At 38.4% G+C, this 26402-nt stretch overlaps 3 protein-coding genes across 4 annotated transcripts; all 3 read right to left on the bottom strand.

The window, feature by feature from the left end:
* Window positions 1-1164: 1164 nt before the first annotated feature.
* Window positions 1165-6703, bottom strand: LOC146362159 (E-selectin-like). The gene is made up of 15 exons (XM_084922380.1): window positions 6641-6703; window positions 6463-6535; window positions 5952-6356; window positions 5186-5290; window positions 4905-5096; window positions 4562-4747; window positions 4264-4452; window positions 3994-4179; window positions 3665-3871; window positions 3368-3547; window positions 2282-2467; window positions 1953-2159; window positions 1656-1835; window positions 1420-1549; window positions 1165-1210 (listed from the first exon to the last, which is right to left on the bottom strand). The coding sequence occupies exons 1-15, from the start codon at window positions 6701-6703 to the stop codon at window positions 1165-1167; spliced, it is 2535 nt and encodes an 844-aa protein (XP_084778506.1).
* A 5235-nt stretch (window positions 6704-11938) lies between these two features.
* On the bottom strand, window positions 11939-15631 carry LOC146362158 (E-selectin-like). The gene is made up of 12 exons (XM_084921894.1): window positions 15564-15631; window positions 15356-15434; window positions 14821-15225; window positions 14599-14703; window positions 14316-14507; window positions 14016-14201; window positions 13708-13896; window positions 13438-13623; window positions 13117-13323; window positions 12812-12991; window positions 12599-12728; window positions 11939-12514 (listed from the first exon to the last, which is right to left on the bottom strand). The coding sequence occupies exons 1-12, from the start codon at window positions 15564-15566 to the stop codon at window positions 12454-12456; spliced, it is 1923 nt and encodes a 640-aa protein (XP_084778020.1). The 5' UTR covers window positions 15567-15631; the 3' UTR covers window positions 11939-12453.
* A 3803-nt stretch (window positions 15632-19434) lies between these two features.
* On the bottom strand, window positions 19435-23221 carry LOC146362157 (E-selectin-like). 2 transcript variants are annotated; one of them, XM_084921896.1, is made up of 12 exons: window positions 23123-23221; window positions 22930-22993; window positions 22407-22811; window positions 22132-22236; window positions 21849-22040; window positions 21506-21691; window positions 21196-21384; window positions 20926-21111; window positions 20604-20810; window positions 20327-20506; window positions 20085-20214; window positions 19435-20000 (listed from the first exon to the last, which is right to left on the bottom strand). In XM_084921896.1, the coding sequence occupies exons 1-12, from the start codon at window positions 23123-23125 to the stop codon at window positions 19946-19948; spliced, it is 1902 nt and encodes a 633-aa protein (XP_084778022.1). In that variant the 5' UTR covers window positions 23126-23221; the 3' UTR covers window positions 19435-19945. The 2 variants fall into 2 exon arrangements, with proteins under 2 accessions (XP_084778022.1, XP_084778023.1); XM_084921897.1 differs by having other exon boundaries at window positions 19435-19997.
* Window positions 23222-26402: the final 3181 nt, after the last annotated feature.

The following is a 26402-nucleotide window of genomic DNA, read 5'->3' as shown; positions in this document are numbered from 1 at the left end:
GTACCACTTCCATGTGCTTTGTGTTTCCTTGCGCCTAGTTTCTAGCGTCCCAGTTTCTAGTTTCCTAGTGTTTATGTTCCTTGTCCTTAGTTTCTAGTTTTTTGCTTTTGGATTTTGTTTCTAGTATGTTTTTGCTACAGCGCAATAAAGCTTCCTTTTTGAGTTCATCCTTTCGTGTCTGTGAGTCCTGTATTTGGGTCCTACATCCTACCTGCCACACAACGTAACCTGCCAATGTGTTGTTATTTCCAGTCTAAGTTCAACTTTTATTCGTGGGGTTTCTGATGAATACAGTCAAGAAATACAAGAAACAATATCTCTGTGGTAGGATGGAGACTAGGTAGTAATTCTTCTTTTAGTTTTGGATCACAGCCATGACTGTGGATCTGGCACCACTGTCTGGCCTGGGTTCAGTTCATTGTTTTGATAGAGTAATAATATGTTTAGAACTGAGTTGTCTCAGCCAAGCAACTACCTGGAAACATTCAGAACAGCTGTTAATGTAATAATTAAGTGGAAGATGTGACAGAGTTCCAACTTATTATTGTCCTAATCTTTCCCCAGCAGCCACACATTTTGCTAGTGTTGACATTAAAACCCACCAAAGATAAGGATCAGTGTCCAATTCATCTTTAATTAGCAATATGCTGAACAAGGAATTAAAAAATAAAATATGTAACAAAATGTTCTCTGAATGATTTTTTTTAAAATCAATTCTTCTTAGTTTTGCATGTATACCACAACATTTCCAACCATCTAAGACTGAAAATATAACATATCAGTTTTAAAGTGTAATGGTAACTTAGCAAAACACAACGTTATACACACAAGATTCACACGATGCTATATAATATTTACAAAAACATGGATAATGCCACCTTCCCAGCATTTGCATTAAGTTGTAGAACAATATGTTCCATTTAAAACTCCCTTTTGGAGGAAATATGTGTCAGCACATTTTGTTTGAAAAATTCAGCCAAATATGATCAAACCTATAATGTAATCTGCAAATGTCACATCCGCTCACTTCTTGTGACACTGGGTTTACTTATTTTATACTCCTTTTAAATTAGTATATATGATTCATATTTTCACATTGCTGTTTTGAAATATATACTGTCTGTAGTTGTCTACTAAGAACAGAAATGTCTTCTACATCAGGCGTCACTGCTTTTTGTAGCTCTGTAGAGGAGCCTCTATGTCAGAGTTGCTGTAATAAAAGAGAGAAGAATATGAGCAACTAAATTCAACAAACGTAAAAAACGGTTTTGAAAAGAAGTGAAACCTAACCTGCTGAGTTCATACATAACTGATTTGTTCTTCAGTTTTTTCAAAGTCAACATATTCAGAAACACAGCAGAGAACACAACAACTTCAAAAGAAAGATGAAGGAAACAAAGAGGTGAATCCTTCTCTAACCTGCTCAGCTCATATGCGTCAGCTTTCTTCTTCATTTTTTTCATGAGCCACAAAGCCATAGACACACCAGATAACAACGCAGTAGCCCCTGTTGCCACACCAACAGTAATTGCAGCTACTGGAGCAGGAGCTGTGGAAACATTGTGAAATATGAAAAATGTGAATATTTGAACTGAAATTTGTAAAGGTGTGAATGTTTCTTTTCCCCTTTGATCTGTTTTTTTCTTTTTTTTTACCTTGACAGGTGGGTTTCTCTGCAGTCCAGTTGCCATGATGACCACATGTCAGCAGCTCAGGTCCTTCTAATGAGTAGCCTTGGTCACAGGTGAAGGAGCACTGAGAGTTGTAAACTGACTCAGTGCTGGAGCAACTGATGTGACCGTTTTCAGGAGCCTCAAGCAACAAACATGTAACAGCTGTTGTAAAGGACAGGAAGATATCACTTTCATGTGAAACCACTGCTCGTAAAGGTCTGAACATGCAAATGAAGTTGTGAACAACAAGTAATCCAAGTAAAATGGGTTCACATGTACCTGTGCAGGTTGGTGATCTGGAGGTCCATTGGCCTGGATGTGTACACTCCATGCTGTGTGCACCTTGCAGCTCATGTCCTTCATCACATGTAAAATGACAAACCATGCCAAGTGGATGGGGTGTGTCATGACTAAGAAATGAAGACAGAGAAGGGCTGCAGCTTATCTGACCATTTGTTGGGACCTCTGGAGCAGGACATCCTTTTGCTACAAAAGGGAAACAGAAGGAGATCAATAAAATATATCATAGTTAAAGAGACTTAAAAGAAAAGTGCTACAATGGGTAAACACTGTTTGTAGTAAATATTGATATAATTGTGCTTTCAGACCTTTGCATGTAGGTATGTTTTTATTCCACTGTCCGTCCTCAGAACACTTGATGGTGTTTGCTCCCTGCAGTTCAAAACCTTCTTCACAGCTGAAGCTGCAGGTGGAGTTTGGTCGCAGTTCAGTCTCAGATTCACTGCACTGCATGATGAGGGGAGCTTCTCTCTCTGGATTCTGGCAAAGGATGGCTGACACAGAAAAATGTGTATTTTATTGAATGTGTCCTCATTATATATCAGAATCAGACTACTTTAATAATCCCTAAGGAAATTACGTGGGTTACAGTTGCTCCAAGACAGTAACAGTAACAGACTAAACTATTTAAATAATACAATATGTTACAGAGTTTACAAATTTAAGAAATAGCATTAATAAATACAATCACTGAATTATAAATATCAAGAATATTACAGGGGTGGAATATATATAACTGACATTTAACTCTAACCTGTAAACTTTGTCATTTGCTATTTTATTTGCTATTTTACTGAGCGTGTGCAAAAAGGGTGTAGCTATTGCAGTTCCACAGTGTATTAGATGGAAGAGTTGTACAAGGAGATGGCCACAGGCAGGAATGATTTCCTGTGTCGTTCAGTGCAGTCTTTGGTAATCTCAGTCTCTCACTAAATGTGCTCTGGTGACTAGCCAGCACGTCATGGAGTGGGTGGAAGGTATTATTCAGCATTGTCCTTATCTTGGACAACATCCGCCTCTCAGACACCACCCTAAGGGAGTCCAGCTCCATCCTCACAACATTACTGGCCTTGCAGATCAGTTTTTTTAGTATGTTGGCATCTGCGACCCTCAACCTGCTGCCCCAGCATGCAACAGCATAGAGGATGGCACTGGCCACAACAGTCTCATAGAAAGTTCTAAACATTGTCCGACAGATGTTGAAAGACCTCCGACCCCCCAGAAAATAGAGACAACTCTGGCCCTTCCTGTAAAGTGTAGTGGTGTTTTAACCTAGTCCAGTTTATTGTCTAAGTGTACTCCAAGGTATTAATAGTTCTCCACAATGTCCACATTATATAGAAAATTTGTCTTTTCCCCTTTGATCTGTTTTTTTTTTTTTTTTTTTTTTTTACCTTGACAGGTGGGTTTCTCTGCAGTCCAGTTGCCATGATGATCACATGTCAGCAGCTCAGGTCCTTCTAATGAGTAGCCTTGGTCACAGGTGAAGGAGCACTGAGAGTTGTAAACTGACTCAGTGCTGGAGCAACTGATGTGACCGTTTTCAGGAGCCTCAAGCAACAAACATGTAACAGCTGTTGTAAAGGACAGGAAGATATCACTTTCATGTGAAACCACTGGCCATAAAGGTCTGCACATGCAAATGAAATTGTGAACAACAAGTAATCCAAGTAAAATGGGTTCACATGTACCTGTGCAGGTTGGTGATCTGGAGGTCCATTGGCCTGGATGTGTACACTCCATGCTGTGTGCACCTTGCAGCTCATGTCCTTCATCACATGTAAAATGACAAACCATGCCAAGTGGATGGGGTGTGTCATGACTAAGAAATGAAGACAGAGAAGGGCTGCAGCTTATCTGCCCATTTGTTGGGACCTCTGGAGCAGGACATCCTTTTGCTACAAAAGGGAAACAGAAGGAGATCAATAAAATATATCATAGTTAAAGAGACTTAAAAGAAAAGTGCTACAATGGGTAAACACTGTTTGTAGTAAATATTGATATAATTATGCTGTCAGACCTTTGCATGTAGGTATGTTTTTATTCCACTGTCCGTCCTCAGAACACTTGATGGTGTTTGCTCCCTGCAGTTCAAAACCTTCTTCACAGCTGAAGCTGCAGGTGGAGTTTGGTCGCAGTTCAGTCACAGATTCACTGCACTGCATGATGAGGGGAGCTTCTCTCTCTGGATTCTGGCAAAGGATGGCTGACACAGAAAAATGTGTATTTTGTTGAACGTGTCCTCATGATATAGAAGATGGGTGGGTTATACTTTTCGTGTTCCTCTTACCTTCACAGTGAGGAATCTGCTGATTCCATGCACCTCCTGATGTGCAGGTCACTCTACTGGCTCCCACTAAATGGTAACCTTGGTCACAACTGAAGCTGCAGGTGTTTTTGTAGCTGAACCTCATATCAGCATCTTCTCCACAGCTGACAAAGCCATTTGTCAAGTTTTGCAGTGCAGGGCACTGAACAGCTACAAAAGAGAGAGGCAACGGAAGGAGTTAAATTAAAGCTTTTATTTCAATCATCCCCCAAATAACAAAATCTACACAATGATGAAAGGTAAAAACATGTGGCCGTACCAACACAGTATGGCTGGGATCCATTCCAATTTGCTGATGATTCACATTGCAGAGATGGAGATCCAGACAGTACATAACCTTCATCACAGGTAAAAGTACAGGTGGACTGATAGCTGAATGAGCCCAGAGGATCGGAGCATTTCATGGATCCATGTGTAGGCTCTGACATCTTCTCACACTGAATCACTGTAGACAACAGAGGGGAAAAAAGCATTACGCCATGACTCCATCACTGTGTAGAAAATAATAACAATCAATAAAATATAGCATCTCAGAATTTTAGTAGCTACTGGTTAATGTCTCATCTCTTCATTTATCTTGTTAATGCAGATTTCCAACTCACATTCACACAAAGGTGGCTTTTCTGACCATTTCCCTGAGGAAGTACACCTTAGAGGAGTCTGCACACTCAGCTTGTATCCTTCCTCACAGGAATACTGACACAACGATTCATAGGTGAAACTACCATACTTGTGAGAGCAATTTTGGGATCCTTTTTCTGGGGCAATAACTTCGCTTTTGTTACACTGCACAGCTGAAAACAAATAAAACACACAATTAGATATCAAATCCTTTACATGACTTAAAATATGATTTAATCTAGGCGGTCATTTTTTTTCATACCTTGGTCACACTTGTCTCCAAAAAACCCTTCAAAGCAATCACATTTGTGGCTGTTGATGGTTTCAACACACTCTCCATGCAAACAGGAGTCAATCTTACAAGCCGCTGCAGAAAGCAAATGTACTTTCATAAGTCTTCTTAATTATACTTGATGAGCAGTAACGCATTACAGTAACTCAGTCTGAGTCTTTGATTTTATTTATTTTTTGCTGTTTTACTTGCATCTATTTCAAAGAGTGAGTGTAAACACAAAATATATTTTATTTTAAATGCTGGAATATGCAGAAAATAGGTTTAAATGTTAAACAAAAGTCAAACATGTTTGCATATAAATAAATTTTTGCTTGATGCAATGTGCAGAAAGTTAAAAGATTAAAACTAATAAAACAAATTTTAAAAAGAGCCTTTCCATTTGATTACATTTTATATGATGGATTCTGCATAAACAATAGAATTGGGCTGAAAGGGCTATAGTTTTATTACCTATTCAGGTTGTGTATCATGTTTTTCAAAAGTAACTAAGTAACTAATTACTTTTGAAAATAAGTAACCAGTAAAGTAACGGGATTACTTTTTTGGAGACTTAATCAGTAATTAGTTAATAATTACTTTTTTCAAGTAACTTGACCAACACTGATTATACTACAAGAACATGTCAAATAAATAATTGCAAGCTTTTAGATTAGTGAAATTATGAACAAGAATATCAAACATGAAGCAGCTAAAACAAGCTGCTCTAATATGCTAGTCCCAAACTTTTGCTCACCTGTGTAGCACAGAGCAGTCTTTGATTTTGTACAACTCTCGTCATTCCACTTGCTTGGTTCTTTATCTCTTTTAATATACATCTCCACACAGTCCTCACTGATTTTTGCATTTTTGTCACTCTTGCTGTTGTTTGGTTCTCCTTCTGCCCAGTTGGTTGCTTCCTCTGTCAGAGGCTTGTTGGTTCCTACCCAGGTCCAGACATCATTGATCTTACGGATTCCAATCCAGTAGTAGCCTTTTTTCTTGGGCAGCCAGTTGTTAAGATGCTCGATCTCTTCCTGGTTCTGGATGGCCACCATGTCTGTGTAGTGCTCCTGGCACCAGCTTCGTGCATTTTCCCATGTCATTGTGTTGTTTGAATAGAAATAAGACCAGGACTCTACACTAGTCCACATGCACAGCACTAAGGATAGAGAACAGAGATATTTATTAGATGCAAATGTAGTTAAAAAAGGATGGATTTTTTATAAATTATTTGTAAAAGTTTTTAATTAACTTAATTTACATACTTAAGCAAATAAAGGCGAAGTTGATCCACGAGCTCTTATATCCATGGGTCTGAATTAGTCCAAAGCAGGAATTCTGTAAACATCATATTTAAAAAAAAGTTCATGAAATTAAAGCTGAATTGATTTTTACTGAAATCTGCCCTAAAAAGAACAATATTTAAATTGATACCCCACTCACCATGTCAAATGATATGCCTGATAGCCTACAGTAGATGTTTGACTCTGTGGGTTTCAGCCTCATATGTAGGGATGAAAGTATTCTGAGTGTTATGCACTGGATTTGCTGCTTTTATGTTCTTCTCTTGTATCATCCAGGAAACCTGGAGGATATCAGTTGAATTCCCCCCACCCCCTCCAATACTGTCCAGTATTTCATCATTCCACAGAAGGCTTTAAAAACATTTCCTGTTCAAAACATTTGTGTCGTCTTACTCAATCAGCTCATAGTGTTCATCAGTCTGTAACTCACAGGTTGAGTTGACAACGGACAACAACCTTAGCTGAGTGATATTTTAAAAAATTGTGTAAAAATTGCAATATTCTTCACAGTTGATAGATTTGCATTTTTAGGTGCTCTGGTGAAGACAAAACAACTCACAGAACATTTTGTAAAATTATTTAAATGTACAGCAAAGACTGTGTGAAAGGGTGGAGTAGCTCAGGACAAATGCCTCATTTCAACACTGACCTTACTTTTGTAAGTTTCTTTCCCTGGAGAAAAAAACAAAGAAGTTGATTTCTTTTGAGGTATATTGCAATAAGATTTCATTTTATTTATTTTATTTCTTCAACACATAATTGAGAAAGTAACTGACTTTGTCAGAAGATGGTAGAGAAGCTGTTTAGAGTCTGAAGAAAAAAGAGAGAGAAAAAAAGTACACTCATACAGTGTGGTATGTCGATGTCACTACTGCAGCAGCCAAGAAGGGTGTAGTCTGCGTCTGTGAACACCCGTGTGTACACCTGTGTGCATACCTGTGTGTATCAGCATGCTTGTATTCCAAAGGTTTCTCCATGTAACGATCTGCTAGGGAGCGTGGGGAGCCATAGCCCCGTCCCCCAGGGTATGAAGCAGGTATGGAGATCCAGGCCCCAGACATCCAGAGGCCCCAGAGTACGAGGACCCGAGGAGGACCACCAAAAGGGGGGGAACCGTGCCACCCTCCTGGGAAGAGCTGAGTAGAGCCCCAAACAAGAGGTCACCCAGCAGCTACGGAGCAGAGGCCAGAGGGGGTTGCAGTGGCGTGCCCGCGGGCTCTGCCGGCAACCAGCTGTGCCAGAGAGGACCGAGCTTCAGGCCCAGAGGCCAGAGGCCTGAGGGCACCCCACCCCCCGGAAGGGGCCCAGCCAGGCCACAGGTGCTAGGCCCCGCCAATCGGCCACCAGGAGTGAGCCGGTACATACCTGAGTGTGGTTCTTGAACATGGAAGGACACTTTCATTAGAGTTTTGTAAAGTTTGTAATATATTATTTAATTTAGTTAAGTCTGTTACTGTTATTATCTTGTAACCATATAATTTCCTCAGGGATTAATAAGTGTTCTGATTCTGATTAAAATAATAAAACAAACTGTGATTTTTCCATATGTTCACACAAAGGTTCCAAGGACATCTTTGAGGCTGACTCTAATGTGTATAAAAATACAATACCAGCAACCAGCAGGGGGCGATAATATATTTAAATCCACTGAGTCGGTAGTAAGCTAAAAACATATGAAGTACAAAGCATTTAAAAAGACATTATTAACACACACACACACACACACATATATCTTCTGCTTATCCTTTTAGGGTCCCTTGGGGGAGGGCTGGGGCCTATCCCACCTATCTTAGGGCAACTATTTGCACTCACATTCACAACTATGAGCAATTTAAAGTTTCCTTTTAACCGATCCCCACTAACTGCATGTCGCAGTACCCACACATGAACACGGACAGACCATGCAAACTCTACAAAGAAAGATCCCGGCCTGATGGTGGAATTTAACTCAGGATCAGTGCAACAGTGCTAACCACCACACCACGTGGGCATAGTATTAACAACATATTAAACAAAAACTTTAACTTACTGATATTTAAAACAGCATCCAGAGCATGTTTGAAACTACCTGTTACCACTGCATTGTAATTAATATAAGTAACTGTACAACTGTTCTAAATAAGACTTGTTGTTTATAGTTGTGTATCACATGATGGACTGGCTTCTTCAGGCAGCCTGTGAATAACATGAAAAAAAAAAAGAAAGCTCTCAGCATTTTCTTTTTTGTTCATTCTTTGAATTTCTTTTTTAAAAATGCTAGGTTGGCAAAGGCTGTGTGGAAGGGTGGAGCAGCAACGCATAATTTCAACACTGACCTTACTTGGGTAAGTTTCTTTCTCGTGAGAACCAGAGATATTATTTCTTTTGAGGGGTGTTGCAATGAGATTTCATATGCTCTCTTACTTCTATAACATATACTTGAGAAAAACTGAGTATGTTTATGTTTTATGTAGCAAAAACAGATGCAGCAGAAGGTCAAAATAGCTCCACTCTCGACTGCAGCTAATAGAGTCTGTTTATAGTCTAAGGGGAAAAAAACAAACAAAAAAACCCCCCAACATGCAGTGACAGTAGCATGACACTAGTATTGCTGATCGTAATAACCTAGAATGAAGAAAAAACACGATCCATAAGTTCAATTGTCAGCCTTCATATTTAACTTGCTTTCCAACAACATTTTACAAACATTTACACAATTTAATGAAATTACATGCACAAGTAGGTCTTGGGCCACTTCAGACCTCTGTGTGTCTACAAATGACAGCTGGTGAACCAATCATGAGAAAGCCAGGGTTACGCTTAACCCGACAGGTTGTGTTGAATGTCTGATTTCCTTCTGAGCAGCAATGGTATCCATTTTCTGACTGATCCAGAGAAGGGCATTACACAGCTAAGGGCACAAATGGGTTATGCATAATTTTATGTAATATAATCGAACAGGTTTCTAATATAAAAACAACAGATTTCAAAGTATTTGTATAGTGTTTTTCTAGTCACACTGACCTCTCAAAGTGCTTTATACCAGCAGCAACATCTAATAATAGGTTCATACAATACTTTAATCTATACATTTTTACTTATTAAGGAGTGTAGAATCACCACTTCATCTGACTTGTATTTCTTCGGACTGTGGGAGGAAACCCACACAAGCACAGGAAGAACATGCACAAAACACACATAAAGGTCCCAACTAGGATTCTAAATAGGAACCTTCCTACTGAGAGGCGATACTGCCAATCCACGTATTGTCATCGGAGATCTGACAATGTGATAACTGTAACAGTACTACGACGAGCCCTGTTCATGCTAATAACTTATAATGATTCACTGGAAGCAGGATCGATGCGGCAGAGGAAAAAAAACAGTCCTCTAAGGCTGAGGGCACAAACGGGTTAAACAGTCATGCAGTGATTTAATATCTTGCAGTATCTTTGTAATACATTTTTAAAGACAGTGCAGGTTGATGCATGTAATTGGATCAGCATTTTGAAAGTGTTTATGGCCTCAAGAAATATAGTACTTGCACTTCAGTCCTTTTTTGTTTATTGTGGAAATTAGCTTGTTGGATAAGAATGTCATGGTCCCTGTGTCTGCCCGGCCAGCCCTGCAAGGCTACGTCTGTTTTTGTTTTTGTTTTGATCTCTGTTCCCCTCCCTCCTGCTCCTGCATCACTCGGCCAGGGCGGAGCTCACCTCGGGCTCCTGCCTTTGGCATACACACCTGCCACTAATTACTCACCTGTAGCTCCTCGCTGTTTCTGGACACTAAAGGCAGCAGCTCAGAGCCTTTCGTCGCTGGAATATTGAATTACCACGTTAGTGAGAATCCCGGCTTATAGATTCGTGTCCGATATCGTGTACCTTCAGTGATTGCTTCCCTTCCTGGCTTCAGATTCTTGGACCCTTCCTGTTCCCTGCTTTTTGGAAGATTTAGCGCGAGCTGAGAGCGTGACCGGAGTGTGAGGAACGGCTGAGACCCCACGAGTGTGGAGCACCTGTCCTGACTTTGAATGGCAGCTCTTTGCCAATTTCAATACTAAACTGCTCACATGTTTGGCACCTTTCTCCCTCAAAACCACGTTCACAGTTATATTGTTGATAGTCTCCTGGCATCTCCCATCTTCACATGATGTTGCATTACACTGGGTTTTAAGAAAAAGCTCACCAATAAAAGGTCACTTATCACTTCAAAACTCACACAGGTTCTTGTTTTTCTTTGTACAGATGACTGTCTTTTTCCTTGATGACTGATATAAAATCATTAGTTTTAGGATAAGATTTATTGAGTTTATCCCATCAAATTTACTTTGGGTAAATTGCTCTGTCACAATAGTTAAACACAAAAATAAAAAGTGCTAAATTAAGTGGAATGGTGTATAGATCAGTAAAATAAGATATAAACAAATATACAATCATATAAAAAAACTTAATGAAATAAATAACAGAATGAATATTTTACAAGGTAAAACTACTAATCTATGCAACATAAATTGTGATACACTTCTATCATTCAACTTCCCTCTATTTTTTTCCTGAGTTAGTGTACATCTCCACACACATATCTGTAGAGTGGATATTATTTGATTCATACAGGGCCCTTGAATTGTTACTGATCCACGTGCTGTTATTATCTGTCATCTGCACAAGTAAAAAATAACAACAATAGTTAAGACTAACAGTACTTCTCATAAGTAACAATGAAGATCATGATGAAAAGGACTGAATAAGAAAATCCTGACTTATTTTTTATAATAACACCATAAAATGCTCTGTGAACCTGTAAACACAAGCTGCTACTTCAGTTAAACATTTGCTTTTCTAATCAACTCAAATATAAACAAAAAAGGTGTTACAGCAGTAAAATAAGTGTGTGTTTTTTAAACACAATTAAAAATCAGTGTCAGGCTTTTGTAAGTTTCCCTTTTTTTTTTATCATACAATAAGTGGATGTTCATAACAATACAAGGCACATGTTGTCACCTTCAGCCTTATGTAAGATATTAGGTCCTTTTCCTGTACCAGTAAAGTGCTTGCACAGATAACAATCAGCTTATTAAAACAAACAATGAGCAATGGGGAAATGAAATACACAGGAATACAGTTCTTCCTTCCTTGAATAACTGCTAATGACCTTCATGAGGGAGAAGAGAGAGGTTTGAGCATTTTCAAAAGACATTCTTGTTTAGCCCTTAAAAAACACACAGTGGCAGAAGGTCATTGTGAAACTGCAAGATCAGGTTGATGATGGGCAGAACTGATGAGTCAAGTTTAAATTCTGGCTCCACATGAGCCTGGAATAGATCCCGCTTGGCTACGCATTTGCAGCAATGTGGTGACACAGCTGAACTATTATTATTAGTCCTGATGAAGAAAAGTGAATGTGCCAACAGCAAACAAAGACATTTTTCTTCACATTTTTTCCAAAAAGGTTTATTAGGTTTGCATATATTCCAGAATTTTATAAAACATCAACTGTAAAATTTCATATTATAAAAAAACAGTGAAGGTAAAAGAAAACACAACTTTATACATAAAAACAATAAAATAAAAATTCAATTCGAACTATCCTATTGTAAAATAAATAGTAAATAAATACATATCAAATTATTCACATTTGTGCAGCTAAATGACAATTCACACATAACGTTATGTAACATTTACGGTGACATGAATCGTGCCACCTTTCCAGCATTTTCATGAAGTTGTAGAACAATATGTTCAATATGAAATTCCATTCTGGAGCATATACATGTTGTAACAACATTTCAGAGCAATTGCAGATCTTTTAAGTTTCAGGAAAATTCAAATGTCACATTATGACACTCCTTGTCACATTTAGTATGGCTGTTTTTTTTCCCATCTGTTATGCTAGTGCATATGATATGTACTTTTTGCATTTCTGTGGTGAAATATACAGCTGTCTGTAGCTGTCTTAGAGGAAGAGAAGTGTCTTCTATATTAGGCTGTCAGTGCTGTTTTTGTAGCTCTGTGGGGAAGACTCTATGTCAGAGTTGCTGTAAAAAAAAAGAGAGGAGAGGATAAGACAACAAACTTCAAAAGAAAGATGAAGGAAACAAAGAGATGAATCCTTCTCTAACCTGCTCAGCTCATATGCATCAGCTTTCTTCTTCATTTTTTTCAAGAGCCACAAAGCCATAAACACACCAGAGGACAAGGCAGTGCCCCCTGTTGCCACACCAACGGTAACTGCAGCTACTGGAGCAGGAGCTGTGGAAACATTGTAAAACAGAGATTTGTAAGTGTGCACATTTACATTTTGTGTACCATTTGATCTGTTGTTGCTCATTTACCTTGACAGGTGGGTTTCTCTGCAGTCCAGTTGCCATGATGATCACATGTCAGCAGCTCAGGTCCTTCTAATGAGTAGCCTTGGTCACAGGTGAAGGAGCACTGAGAGTTGTAAACTGACTCAGTGCTGGAGCAACTGATGTGACCGTTTTCAGGAGCCTCAAGCAACAAACATGTAACAGCTGTTGTAAAAGAAAGGAAGATATTGCATATTGAAAAAGTGATCTCACCTGTGTTCGTAAGATTCTGAACATGCAAATGAAGTTGTGAACAACAAGTAATCCAAGTAAAATGGGTTCACATGTACCTGTGCAGGTTGGTGATCTGGAGGTCCATTGGCCTGGATGTGTACACTCCATGCTGTGTGCACCTTGCAGCTCATGTCCTTCATCACATGTAAAATGACAAACCATGCCAAGTGGATGGGGTGTGTCATGACTAAGAAATGAAGACAGAGAAGGGCTGCAGCTTATCTGACCATTTGTTGGGACCTCTGGAGCAGGACATCCTTTTGCTACAAAAGGGAACAGAGGAAAATATTATTAATATGTCATGACATAATCAATCAAAAAAAAAAACTCAAGTAACACTGTTTGTAGTAAATATTGATATAATTATGCTTTCAGACCTTTGCATGTAGGTATGTTTTTATTCCACTGTCCGTCCTCAGAACACTTGATGGTGTTTGCTCCCTGCAGTTCAAAACCTTCTTCACAGCTGAAGCTGCAGGTGGAGTTTGGTCGCAGTTCGGTCATAGATTCACTGCACTGCATGATGAGGGGAGCTTCTCTCTCTGGATTCTGGCAAAGGATGGCTGACACAGAAAAATGTGTATTTTATTGAACGTGTCCTCATGATATAGAAGATGGGTGGGTTATACTTTTCATGTTCCTCTTACCTTCACAGTGAGGAATCTGCTGATTCCATGTACCTCCTGATGTGCAGGTCACTCTACTGGCTCCCACTAAATGGTAACCTTGGTCACAACTGAAGCTGCAGGTGTTTTTGTAGCTGAACCTCGTATCAGCATCTTCTCCACAGCTGACAAAGCCATTTGTCAAGTTTTGCAGCGCAGGGCACTGAACAGCTACAAAAGAGAGAGGCAACAGAAGGAGTTAAATTAAAGCTTTTTATTATAATAATGCAAATCATCCTCCAAATAACAAAATCTACACAATGATGAAAGGTAAAAACATGTGGCCGTACCAACACAGTATGGCTGGGATCCATTCCAATTTGCTGATGATTCACATTGCAGAGATGGAGATCCAGACAGTACATAACCTTCATCACAGGTAAAAGTACAGGTGGACTGATAGCTGAATGAGCCCAGAGGATCGGAGCATTTCATGGATCCATGTGTAGGCTCTGACATCTTCTCACACTGAATCACTGTAGACAACAGAGGGGAAAAAAGCATTACGCCATGACTCCATCACTGTGTAGTAAATAGTATAATTACAAAAAAAAGTAGCAATATTACGAGCTATTAGTACTTAAACTCACATTCACATGTGGGGGTCTTTTCTGACCATTTTCCTGACCCCGTGCACCTCAGAGGAGTCTGCACACTCAGCTTGTATCCTTCCTCACAGGAATACTGACACAAGGAGTCATAGGAGAAACTGCCATACTTGTGAGAGCAATTTACATGTCCTTTATCTGGCACAATCACCTCACTTTTGTTACACTGCACAACTGACAACAAATAAAACACACAGTTAGATATCAAATCCTTTATGTGACTTAAAATATGTATTTAAACTACGCTGTCATTTTTTTTTCTTACCTTGGTCACACTTGTCTCCAAAAAACCCTTCAAAGCAATCACATTTGTGGCTGTTGATGGTTTCAACACACTCTCCATGGAAGCAGGAGTCAATCTTACAAGCCGCTGGAAAAAACAGACATGCTTTTATAAATTTTACCTATTATAGTAAAATAATGTGTCACATAATTAATCTTAAATTTTTAATCTGCTCTAGTATGTTAGTCCCAAACTTTTGCTCACCTGTGTAGCACAGAGCAGTCTTTGATTTTGTACATCTCTCGTCATTCCACTTGCCTGGTTCTTTATCTCTTTTAATGTACATCTCCACACAGTCCTCACTGATCTTTGAATTTATTTCACGCTCGCCATTGTTCGGTTCTCCTTCTGCCCAGCTGGTTGCTTCTTTTGTCAGAGGCTTGTTGGTTCCTACCCAGGTCCAGACATCATTGATCTTACGGATTCCAATCCAGTAGTAGCCATTTTTCTTGGGCAGCCAGTTGTTAAGATGCTCGATCTCTTCCTGGTTCTGGATGGCCACCATATCTGTGTAGTGCTCCTGGCACCAGCTTCGTGCATTTTCCCATGTCATTGTGTTGTTTGAATAGAAATAAGACCAGGACTCTACACTAGTCCACATGCACAGCACTAAGGATAGAGAACAGAGATACGCATTAGATGCATAAGTGGCAGAAAGGATGGATTTTAAGAATTTCTCTTTGGTTGTAAAACTTGCAAGAGTTACACTGATGTTTCTGCTTGCATCAAAATTCCGTACCTAAGCAAATGAAGGTGAAATTCATCCATGAAGCAGAGCTCTTATATCCCCAGGTCTTAAGTAGTCCAAAGCAGGAATCCTATGAAAATAAAATCACAAAACAAGTTAAAATAAATTTACAGCGTGCTATCAGCATTAAATATAAGATAAAAGTGAAATAATGTTCTCTGTAAAGATTGATATTTAAATTACTAACCCTTCTACTCACCATGTTAACTAATATGCCTGATAGCCTACAGAAGATTGTTGATCCTTCCGCCTCAGTATATTTAAGGATAAAATGATTCTGAGTGTGATCCACTGGACTGCCTCCTCTTATATATGACTCCATCCTCCTACAGGAAGCCTTTCAGCGGAATTTCCCGCAACATTTCCCAGTGCTGAATTCCACAGAAGGCTTCAGGATAATTTCCCATAAGAAAGAAAAAAGACGAAAAGGAAACTTCTATTGTCTGTCATCATCAAAGAAGCATTAAATGATATTAATATAAACAAATTCAAATAAATTCAGTCAATATAAGCATTGATAACTTTATATGCTGCAACACTGGCTGCCAGCTGTGTTCACACATTATCTGGTCCTACAGAATCAGAATCTGAAATATCAGTTTATAAAACTGTTGGTTTTCTGTTGTCTTATGTTGAAACAGAGGATGATGATTTTCAGTGTGCTTGCCAAAACAGTTTGGATCTGGGTCAGCTCCACCGAGAGGAAACCTTTAGACCCATAGGGATGGAAACAGTGAGTAGAGCATTAATCTTGATGTGGAGATGGTTTGCATGATTAAAAAACGGGGAAAATATATTCATTAGAGAAAAAGGTCAGGTTTATAAAAATATTTGTAATCCTTTTCAGGTTAAACAAAGACACCGAAGTTTGTCATGAACAAGCGAGGGACATATTAGTAATAATCTAATTATAAAGGGGTGGATATTATGAGGTACTGGGGAGCAGACTGGGAGACTGGGAAAACATCAAATGTTGTTATTTGTGATGTTTTTTTGTTTTGTTTTTTACAATGTATCACAACTGATGTATTTATTTATTTATTTGTGGTGAACATAAAGATGAACCACAGATAGAATATTTGTAACTGTTGCATGGATACTGGTTTATGCCATTTAGATAAAACAGGAATGAATAATGTGAGGAGAAAAATAAATATTATTCATAATGAATAAGTTGTAATAATTCATCTCTCAAAGAGTTATCTATCATGTTAGAAAAGTCAGAGGTATTCAGAATGAATTATCAGAGTAGTCCTGCGTTGTTCCTTACTGTTTTGAATATGTCGTATCTGTTTCTATAAATAAGGATGAGTAATATCGTCTTATCTGTCTTTAGTTACTCATTATTGTCACTACATTTACACTTATTCATAAATAGATAAAGGACATTATTTATCCTTCTGGAATTGAGCCACTGGTAAATTTTGTGTTATCATTTTGGCCATAGCTTCCTTTCAGGAAGGCTTTCACTCATATACACACATCCCCACACAGACACATGCATACACAGTAAGTCCTTGTGACTCATTTCATGTGAGATTATAGTAAACAAATACAGTACAAATGTATGAATCACATCCTGACTTTAAACCTACACAATTATAAAGTTAAATTTATGCAATAGGTCAAATGTGACATTCCTCAGAAATCTTTGTCCATATCAACAGGATGTCGTCACCCAGTTGCTGGAGACTTGTCAGCTGCACATTCAGGATGTAACTCTCTCTCAAATGTGCTCTTTTGAATTGAGAACCGGTGACTGTGGAGGCCTTTGGTTACAGGGAAATTGTCGGGTACAAGAATTTCAAAACTTACTTTTCATGCTCACATTTCTTTCTTGTGAAGAGTAAATAGAGCTATGGATTATTCTGGACCTGTTTTGCCATAAACTTGCACTGAATCTCTTAGCAATATTATTGCTGTTCTAGTCAGTGGTAATAATATCTCATACTGAGTCACTAGAAGTAGAATCAGTGTACCAGAGATATAAAAAAAAAAAAACTAACAGCACTGAACAGTCAGCCTTAGTCAGAATTATTTATCAATATCTTTAAATGAAGTGAATGCATAAGTTCAATGAGGAGAATTTGTATTCACTCATCAGCCCTGCATGGGTATTCAGGTATGTTAAAATTATGTAAAAAACAAAAAACTAATTTCAGTGTTTTAATGATGAAAAGTATAAGTTATTGAAATATGTAGAGCATGTTGTGTGGAAAGAAATATTTTAAAAACATTCAGACATCTGAAAGTGTGTATAAGGATGTATAAATATGCCAGGATGACCTGACTTAACTAACTGTGGTAGTTTCCTCAGTTTATACTGTCCTTTACTAATAATAAATTACTAATAACTTTGAGTTGCTATTCTTTGCCCATTCTAATAGCCATCTGCTCACCTGTTTGGCTTTTTATTTTTTTCAACCTGGGCAATTATGACACCCCCCCTCCCCCCCCCCAACCCCCAAACAAAGCATGATTAAAATGCTTGTTATTAATACCAAAATAATATTTCCTGTTATTCCTTTTTTCAGATAACAGCCTTATCCTTTGCCAAGCTGCATACACATGAATCAAGTTCAGGAGAAGATATGATATTCTTAATAAATCCCAAAGTTGGTAAATTTAATAGTTACAGCAGTTAAAGATGTGACAAATAATTATACAAATATAAATGTTCAATGAAAGTGATATTATGACGATCATATAACAATTTAAAATATTTCTAAATCAACAAAATAAGAACAGGATTTAAAATGGTGCAAAATTTTGTATAGGAAATATCAAACTTTAAAATAATCTTCACCACTTGATGTTAAATTGCTGCATTTCCCATCATTCCATTCTCCTGAGTTTCGTCCTGAGTTAGTTTACAAAAAAACCCAAAAACACTGTGGCTATTTGGCTCATTTGTTGCTGATGAATCATTAGCGATCTGTATGCTGTTATTCTCAAACTGTGTCCAAATTTCACTCTTGTGTTTTTTTGGGCGTGGAATCCAGAAATACAGGGAGAAAATATCCTTTGCAGCAGGATAGAGACCAGACAGTCATCCTCCTCTTGGTTTCAACATCATGTCTGTGAATCTGGCCTGGCACCACTGTCTGGCCTGGGTCCAGGTCATTGTCTTGCTGGAGTCGTGATGCATCCCGCAGACAGTAGTCTCATCCAAAGAATTATCTGAAAACATTCAGAATAATTCATAGTGTGACGATTATAACATGTAACACTGTTGCATGTTCCATGACATCAGTCATTTTGCTAGCATCAAGTCTAAAACCCAAAGATAATATCAATAATTTATATCAACCTCATCCTATATTATTAATCTGTTGCCTACCCAAGGTGAAAGGTGGATATATTTACATCCATTATGATGCATATTATCATTAAAAATGACTGATGAGAAAATGTCTCATTTACTCAGATGTTATGTTGTTTGACAGAAGTTGCTGCTGAAGTTAAATCTTTGCTTATCTGATCAACCCAAACATAAGATAAGAAAGTGCTGCAGCAGTAAAAATAATTGTGCGTCCATTCAGTGCATCTAAGGGTCATTGCCAGGTTTTTGTAAGCTCTCATTTTTACATTCAGGGCAGCCTTAGCATAGAATAACTCGATGTTCACAACATGTTGTCATTTTCAGCCTTATGTAAGATATCTGACCCTTTCCTGTCCCACGAAAGTGCTTGCACAAATGACACTCAATTAAAACAATGGATAGAATACCCAGAAATATAGCTTTTCCTTCCTACCTCTCACTTTTCAATTTTATTCTGCTTTGTCATGTCCTTTATGATGGAAAGGTTGCTGGAGAGACAAAAGGTCCAGGCAGCTTTCAAAAGAGGTTCTTTCTCAACATCTAAAAAAAGTCATGGTGGCAGAAGGTCATTGCTAAAACTGTGAGAGTCGGTGCATGTCGTGCAGAATTGATGAATCAAGTTATGAAAGCAGACGGCTTCAGACCCTGCTTGGCTAAGCATTTCTATCATTGTGGTGACAAAACTAATGGAATATTTTTATTGGTCATTATAACAAAACATGGAAGTATCAAAATCTAATTTTTTTCAACAATATTTATTTGTTTTGTGTGTACATCAGAACATTACATTTACAGTAGCTCAGTAAATAAAAATAAAAATATAGTTTTGTACTAGCAAACACCTGAATAAACATTCAACACAATTTTCTTTTAGAAAATAAATACCACATAAATACTAAAAAGAATTCACAGGTATGCAGTGAAATGGCAGCTTACATGGTATGTGACGTTTAAAGTAACAGGAATAGCCACATTTTCCCAGCATTTTCATGAAGTTGTAGAACAATATGTTCAATATAAAACTCCCACTGGGAGGAAATACATGTTGAAACAACATTTCAGAGCAATCACAGATCTTTTTACAGTTTACAAAGGGATACAATGATTCAGTGGATGTGTCTAAATAAGCTCTTTTTCTTACATTGGCTTTGCCTTATTAGTGTGTTATACTAGTGCACATAATATGTTTTGCAATAATGTGGTAAAAATTTACAGTATCCATATTTGTTTATTATGAATATTAAGAATATCAGAGATTCCTATATTAGGCTGTCAATGCTGTTTTTGTAGCTCTGTGAGGGAGACTCAGTGCTGCTGTAATAAAAGAGAGAAGATTAGCACTGAAATTTCAATAAACTTAAAAATAAAGATAATAAAAATGGTTAATCCTTCTCTAACCTGCTCAGGTCGAATTTGGTTACATTCTTCTTCAGTTTTTTCAAGACCCACATAGCCATAGACACACCTGATAACAAGGCAGTGCCCCCTGTTGCCACACCAGCGGTAACTGCAGTAATTGGAGCAGGAGCTGTGGAAACACGGTGAAATGTGAATAGTGTCAAACTTTGAACTGAAACTTGTTATGTTAAGTTTATGCATTTTAACTTCTTGTTCCCCTTGTTCTGTTGTTGCTTATTTACCTTGACAGGTGGGTTTCTCTTCAGTCCAGTTGCCATGATGATCACATTTCAGCAGCTCAGGTCCTTCTAATGAGTAGCCTTGGTCACAGGTGAAGGAGCACTGAGAGTTGTAAACTGACTCAGTGCTGGAACAATTGATGTGACCGTTTTTAGGAGGCTCAAGCAGCGGGCATCGAACAACTGTTGTAAAGGACAGGAAGATGTCACTTTCATGTCATTAACATACAAATGAAGTTGTGAACAACAAGTAATCCAAGTAAAATGGGTTCACATGTACCTGTGCAGGTTGGTGATCTGGAGGTCCATTGGCCTGGATGTGTACACTCCATGCTGTGTGCACCTTGCAGCTCATGTCCTTCATCACATGTAAAATGACAAACCATGCCAAGTGGATGGGGTGTGTCATGACTAAGAAATGAAGACAGAGAAGGGCTGCAGCTTATCTGACCATTTGTTGGGACCTCTGGAGCAGGACATCCTTTTGCTACAAAAGGGAAAAGAGGAAAATATTATTAATATGTCATGACATAATCAATCAAAAAAAAAAAACTCGAGTAACACTGTTTGTAGTAAATATTGATATAATTATGCTTTCAGACCTTTGCATGTAGGTATGTTTTTATTCCACTGTCCGTCCTCAGAACACTTGATGGTGTTTGCTCCCTGCAGTTCAAAACCTTCTTCACAGCTGAAGCTGCAGGTGGAGTTTGGTCGCAGTTCGGTCATAGATTCACTGCACTGCATGATGAGGGGAGCTTCTCTCTCTGGATTCTGGCAAAGGATGGCTGACACAGAAAAATGTGTATTTTATTGAACGTGTCCTCATGATATAGAAGATGGGTGGGTTATACTTTTCGTGTTCCTCTTACCTTCACAGTGAGGAATCTGCTGATTCCATGTACCTCCTGATGTGCAGGTCACTCTACTGGCTCCCACTAAATGGTAACCTTGGTCACAACTGAAGCTGCAGGTGTTTTTGTAGCTGAACCTCGTATCAGCATCTTCTCCACAGCTGACAAAGCCATTTGTCAAGTTTTGCAGCGCAGGGCACTGAACAGCTACAAAAGAGAGAGGCAACAGAAGGAGTTAAATGAAAGCTTTTGTTTTAATCATCATGCAAATCATCCCCCAAATAACAAAAACTACACAATGATGAAAGGTAAAAACATGTGGCCGTACCAACACAGTATGGCTGGGATCCATTCCAATTTGCTGATGATTCACATTGCAGAGATGGAGATCCAGACAGTACATAACCTTCATCACAGGTAAAAGTACAGGTGGACTGATAGCTGAATGAGCCCAGAGGATCGGAGCATTTCATGGATCCATGTGTAGGCTCTGACATCTTCTCACACTGAATCACTGTAGACAATAGAGGGGGAAAAAGCATTACGCCATGACTCCATCACTGTGTAGAAAATAATAACAATCAATAAAATATAGCATCTCAGAATTTTAGTAGCTACTGGTTAATGTCTCATCTCTTCATTTATCTTGTTACTGCAGATTTCCAACTCACATTCACATGAAGGGTGCTTATCTGACCATTTTCCTGACCCCGTGCACTTCAGAGGAGTCTGCACACTCAGCTTGTATCCTTCCTCACAGGAATACTGACACAAGGAGTCATAGGAGAAACTGCCATACTTCTGAGAGCAATTTACATGTCCTTTATCTGGCACAATCACCTCACTTTTGTTACACTGCACAACTGACAACAAATAAAACACACAGTTAGATATCAAATCCTTTATGTGACTTAAAATATGTATTTAAACTACGCTGTCATTTTTTTTTCTTACCTTGGTCACACTTGTCTCCAAAAAACCCTTCAAAGCAATCACATTTGTGGCTGTTGATGGTTTCAACACACTCTCCATGCAAACAGGAGTCAATCTTACAAGCCGCTGGAAAAAACAGACATGCTTTTATAAGCCTTGCTAATCATAGTAAAAATAATATATCAAATAAACTATTTCTAAATGTTTTACCAGTAGATTACCTTGATAATAATGAACCAGAATAACAAATCTAAGGCAGCTAAAATAAAGCATATAAGCCCCAAACTGTTGCTTACCTGTGTAGCACAGAGCAGTCTTTTTTTTCATACACCTCTCGTCATTCCACGTGCCTGGATTTTGGTCTCGTTTAATGTACATCTCCACACAGTCCTCACTGACTCCTACACTTTGTCCAGTTTTGCCATTGTTTGGTTCTCCTTCTGCCCAGTTTGTCGCTTCTTCTGTCAGAGTTTTGTTGGTTCCTACCCAGGTCCAGACATCATTGACCTTACGGATCCCTATCCAGTAGTAGCCCTTTTTTTTGGGCAGCCAGTTGTTAAGATGCTCGATCTCCTCCCGGTTCTGGATGGCCACCATGTCTGTGTAGCTCTCCTTGCACCAATTACGTGCATCATCCCATTTCATTGATTTGTTTGAGTAGACGTAAGACCAGGACTCAACACTAGTCCACATGCACAGCACTAAGGATACAGAACAGAGATACACATTAGATGCAATTTTTTGCAAAAATGCAAAAAATGTTAAATTTCTATCAGGCTCTAAAACTTGCAGGTGGGACGATGTCTGCATTGCACATACTTGAGCAGATAAAAGTGAACTGGATCCACGATGCACGTGCCTGAAATAATCCATAGCACAATTCCTAAAAAATAAGTTAGAAAGATGCATTAACATACATTAATAGTATACTATCAATCACAGGCTATAAGATACAACTGAATAAATCTGCAGTGCAGAGAATGGAATTTAAACTGATTCAACTTCCACTCACCATTTTAAGTGATTCTTTAGCCTTTGACTTCAGTGCAGATCGATGTGATTCTGAGGGTTTTGCGCTGAAGTGCCTGCTTTTATGATGGTTGGCTTGGTCCAGGTTTCCTGAAAGCTTTCATAACAATTGGACTTTTGAGTGGAAACTCCACCCTGACTCTTATACTCCTCCACTCTACGAGAGGCTGTTCCTTTTGAGATAAAAAGAAAAGCAAAAGTAAAGTTAAAAAGAAAAGAAAAATAACAAATGAAACTCTGTTATTTATTAACACAGTTGCTATTTTCATTAGTACTTTCAGTATCATTGTCATAAGCAGAAAACAAGTGTATTTACTTCAGTTTACAAACTATTTTCATGAAGTTACTAGTTACTAGTGTATTACAGTTTGTGCTACCTTATATGAGTATCACACTACACTGCACTGCACGTGCAAATATTGCATTTTTAAACATATGCACAACCACTGCATATAGTGTTCTTCACTGAGATGCCATCAAAACATGCTGCTCAGAGTGCTTTAGAGAACAATAACATATGCAAAAAGCCCCACACAGTCCATCAGCCCTGCTTCAAAAACACCTGTGAACATCATTTAAGTGATCCTCTCATTAATTCGGGTGAGAATGTTAATGAGGAGAAGATCTGTCAAGCTAAATTGACTGAGTTAAAACAACAGGCAGTGGTTATTGAAGTCATTGTTCTTACTCTATTAACCATGGTTATCTGCAGGAAAACATGTACAGTCATCACTGCTTTGCATAAAAAGAGCTTCCCAGGGATACTGATGCTAGTAAGATTGCACCTAAATCAACCAATTATTGGAGCATGAAGAACTTTAAAGAGAGAAGTTCAGTCGTTATAAATACGTTTTCAGGGCACCTTACAAAGCCCAGCAAGCGCCAGTACCATCTCCTAAAGCAGGGGTTTCAAACACAAGGCAGGGGGCCAGAACTGGCCTGCCAAAGACTCCAATCTGGTCAGTGGATAGTTTTTGGAAAATGTCAATGAGAGGATACATTTTATTTTTTCAACTGCATTTTCTATATTTTTATCAGCTTATGAAAATACCACGCTAAACTGAAATAGCAGAAAAGTTCCTGCTTTTTTACTGTCTACGAAAGAATTTTTTTTTTCTCCATGGGCTCACGTTATTAAAATGGGCATTTTTTGTTAATTAACAAGATGTTTTATAATTTTAGGACAGACTGGGCAATGAGCTACCAGACTTCTAATTTCTTACAATTTAAGTCCAAAGACTGATCCTGACAGATTTCTTTCATTTACCAAAACAGCATTTCTTTATCACGAACAAAAAGAGATGTACTGTTGAAACTTCTTTTTCTTGTATCACAGGGTTTAAATGTGTAGTTAAACTTCTTTAGATTGATAGAAAGAGTTTCACTGGTCTGGCCCACTTGACATGAAAGGGGGCTGTATGTGGCCCACAGTGTAAAATGAGTTTGCCATCCTTGTCCTAAAATTATTCAGTTGCTTAGGAAAGACAGCAGGCAGGTGTGAGTGTGAGTGAGACTGATGTTTTTCAAAAAACTACAGGTACTGCAGAGGCCTGTGTTAAAAGTCATTTTTTCTCTGATGAAGCCCCTTTACAATTGTTTGAGACAGCCAGAGAAATGATTGTCCAGAGACGAAAAGGTGAGCTCTAACATCAGGCCTGTGTCATGCCAACAATAATGCATCTTGTGACTATTCGTGTGTGGGGTTACGTCTCATACATAGGCGTGGAATCGCTCACAATTTTGCCTAAAAACATAGCCATGAATAAAGAATGGCACCAAAACATGAAAGCATTTTTCCCAACCACCAACAAGAACATTTTGCTAAAAAACAATGCCATTCCCAGCATGCTGGAGCAAAAGTGATAGCTAAGCTTGGGGAACATTGTTACGGGTCCCAGATGTGAAGACCACAATAACAAAAAGAATACAAATCTGTAAAAATAAAGGTAGAGTCTCAGAGAAAGAATCACAGGAGCACTCGTATCTTTTCCCGAATTGCGTCTCTTATTTCAGATCAACAAATATAATTTACATCCAGTGTTTTCACTTGTCAGATATGCTCAATAACTGTAAAAGGTAAATAAAAGGCATTTGGCAAATATATGTATCTATGGTTATTACATTTCTCCAGTTTACACTGTTAATTACACTATTCCTTCACTCATTTACATCAGCAATGCAGATACCATACAATGCCTTAAACATCTTATTGCTCTTTCTCACATATAGGGCAAACTCAAAATAGCTTATCCACAAATCTGATATAAGTGCATAAATCTTACTAGATTAGACAAAACACACCTGAATGTATTACTTTGCAATGTAACAACATAAATGTACATGCATTCTTAGCTTATTCTTAACATTTCCACATCACTTGAACCATAAAGTGTATATGAGATATTTTAAATTCGAATAATCTGATGTCAGGGCCTTTACAGTTAAATTGGAACACCACACACACATATTTGATTGTTAAATGGAGTTTACCAAGTTTAAATACATCCCGCGGGCTGGCAAACTCTCGCGGTAACTCTCGCGAGACTTGGGGCTGCGCGGCTCGTCTTTACCACCGCTGCGGTGCCGCGCTTCAGTAACTTTCAACTAAACCCCGCTTAAGGTTACATCGGCGGTGTCAACATAACTCTCAGTAAACACCGAAGTAGAACGAGGCACAAAACCCTCATACACTGTATTTTTAAGACGATACTGACCTGTAAAAATAAAGGTAGAGTCTCAGAGAAAGAATCACAGGAGCACTCATATCTTTTCCCGAATTGCGACTGAGAGGACAGGAAGTAGGTCCGCTCTAGGCAACCGCAGGCGAATGACTACAGTGTCAACAGTTCCGCTTATTATTTCTCACTTTTACTCTCCTCAATTGTTATGGACTACACGTAATGAATGTAAAATAATAATTGTCTTAATTGCTGGCATATATTTTTCTTAAAAATAATAAAATTTACCAAAATGTGGTAGCACATTTGTGTTCACCACATGCTCCCCAACAGCAAAAGTGGCTCCTGACACTTAACTTGAATTATAAAAAAACCCCTTTAAACTAACAAAGTCTCTTTACAGAAGTCCCTGGAATATTCCTCTTGCCCAGGTGTCCTTAACATTCAGGCATCCTTCTTCCTGAGATTTCTGTTTGATTCAATAGCAAGGAACAACATATGAAACAGGTAAGTAAGGGCTAAGGGTAAGGGGAGAGGGGTAGGGGGGCTGGGAGTAGAGAAGAGGGTAGTACAGGGAAGGAAATG

The sequence above is a fragment of the Perissodus microlepis genome, chromosome 23 (assembly GCF_051167445.1).
Source record: "Perissodus microlepis isolate ML-2025 ecotype Zambia chromosome 23, ASM5116744v1, whole genome shotgun sequence".
NCBI lineage: Eukaryota > Metazoa > Chordata > Actinopteri > Cichliformes > Cichlidae > Perissodus > Perissodus microlepis.
Note: the sequence above shows the minus strand (reverse complement) of the source record. Positions and strands in the feature narration are given on the sequence as shown.

Excerpts from the sequence above, each read along its gene's own strand:
- LOC146362157 (XM_084921896.1), bottom strand. Across the intron at positions 21,385-21,505 it reads ATCCCAGCCATACTGTGTTG|CTGTTCAGTGCCCTGCGCTG; the intron begins GTACGGCCACAT and ends TCTCTTTTGTAG. Across the intron at positions 20,001-20,084 it reads ACCAAATTCGACCTGAGCAG|CAGCACTGAGTCTCCCTCAC; the intron begins GTTAGAGAAGGA and ends CTTTTATTACAG.
- LOC146362158 (XM_084921894.1), bottom strand. Across the intron at positions 14,508-14,598 it reads TGGAGACAAGTGTGACCAAG|TTGTGCAGTGTAACAAAAGT; the intron begins GTAAGAAAAAAA and ends ATTTGTTGTCAG. Across the intron at positions 14,202-14,315 it reads AAAGACCCCCACATGTGAAT|TGATTCAGTGTGAGAAGATG; the intron begins GTGAGTTTAAGT and ends TGTTGTCTACAG.
- LOC146362159 (XM_084922380.1), bottom strand. The coding sequence starts at position 6,703 with ATGAGGCTGAAACCCACAGAGTCAAACATCTACTGTAGGCTATCAGGC. Across the intron at positions 1,836-1,952 it reads CAGATCACCAACCTGCACAG|CTGTTACATGTTTGTTGCTT; the intron begins GTACATGTGAAC and ends CCTTTACAACAG. Across the intron at positions 1,211-1,419 it reads GACGCATATGAGCTGAGCAG|CAACTCTGACATAGAGGCTC; the intron begins GTTAGAGAAGGA and ends CTTTTATTACAG.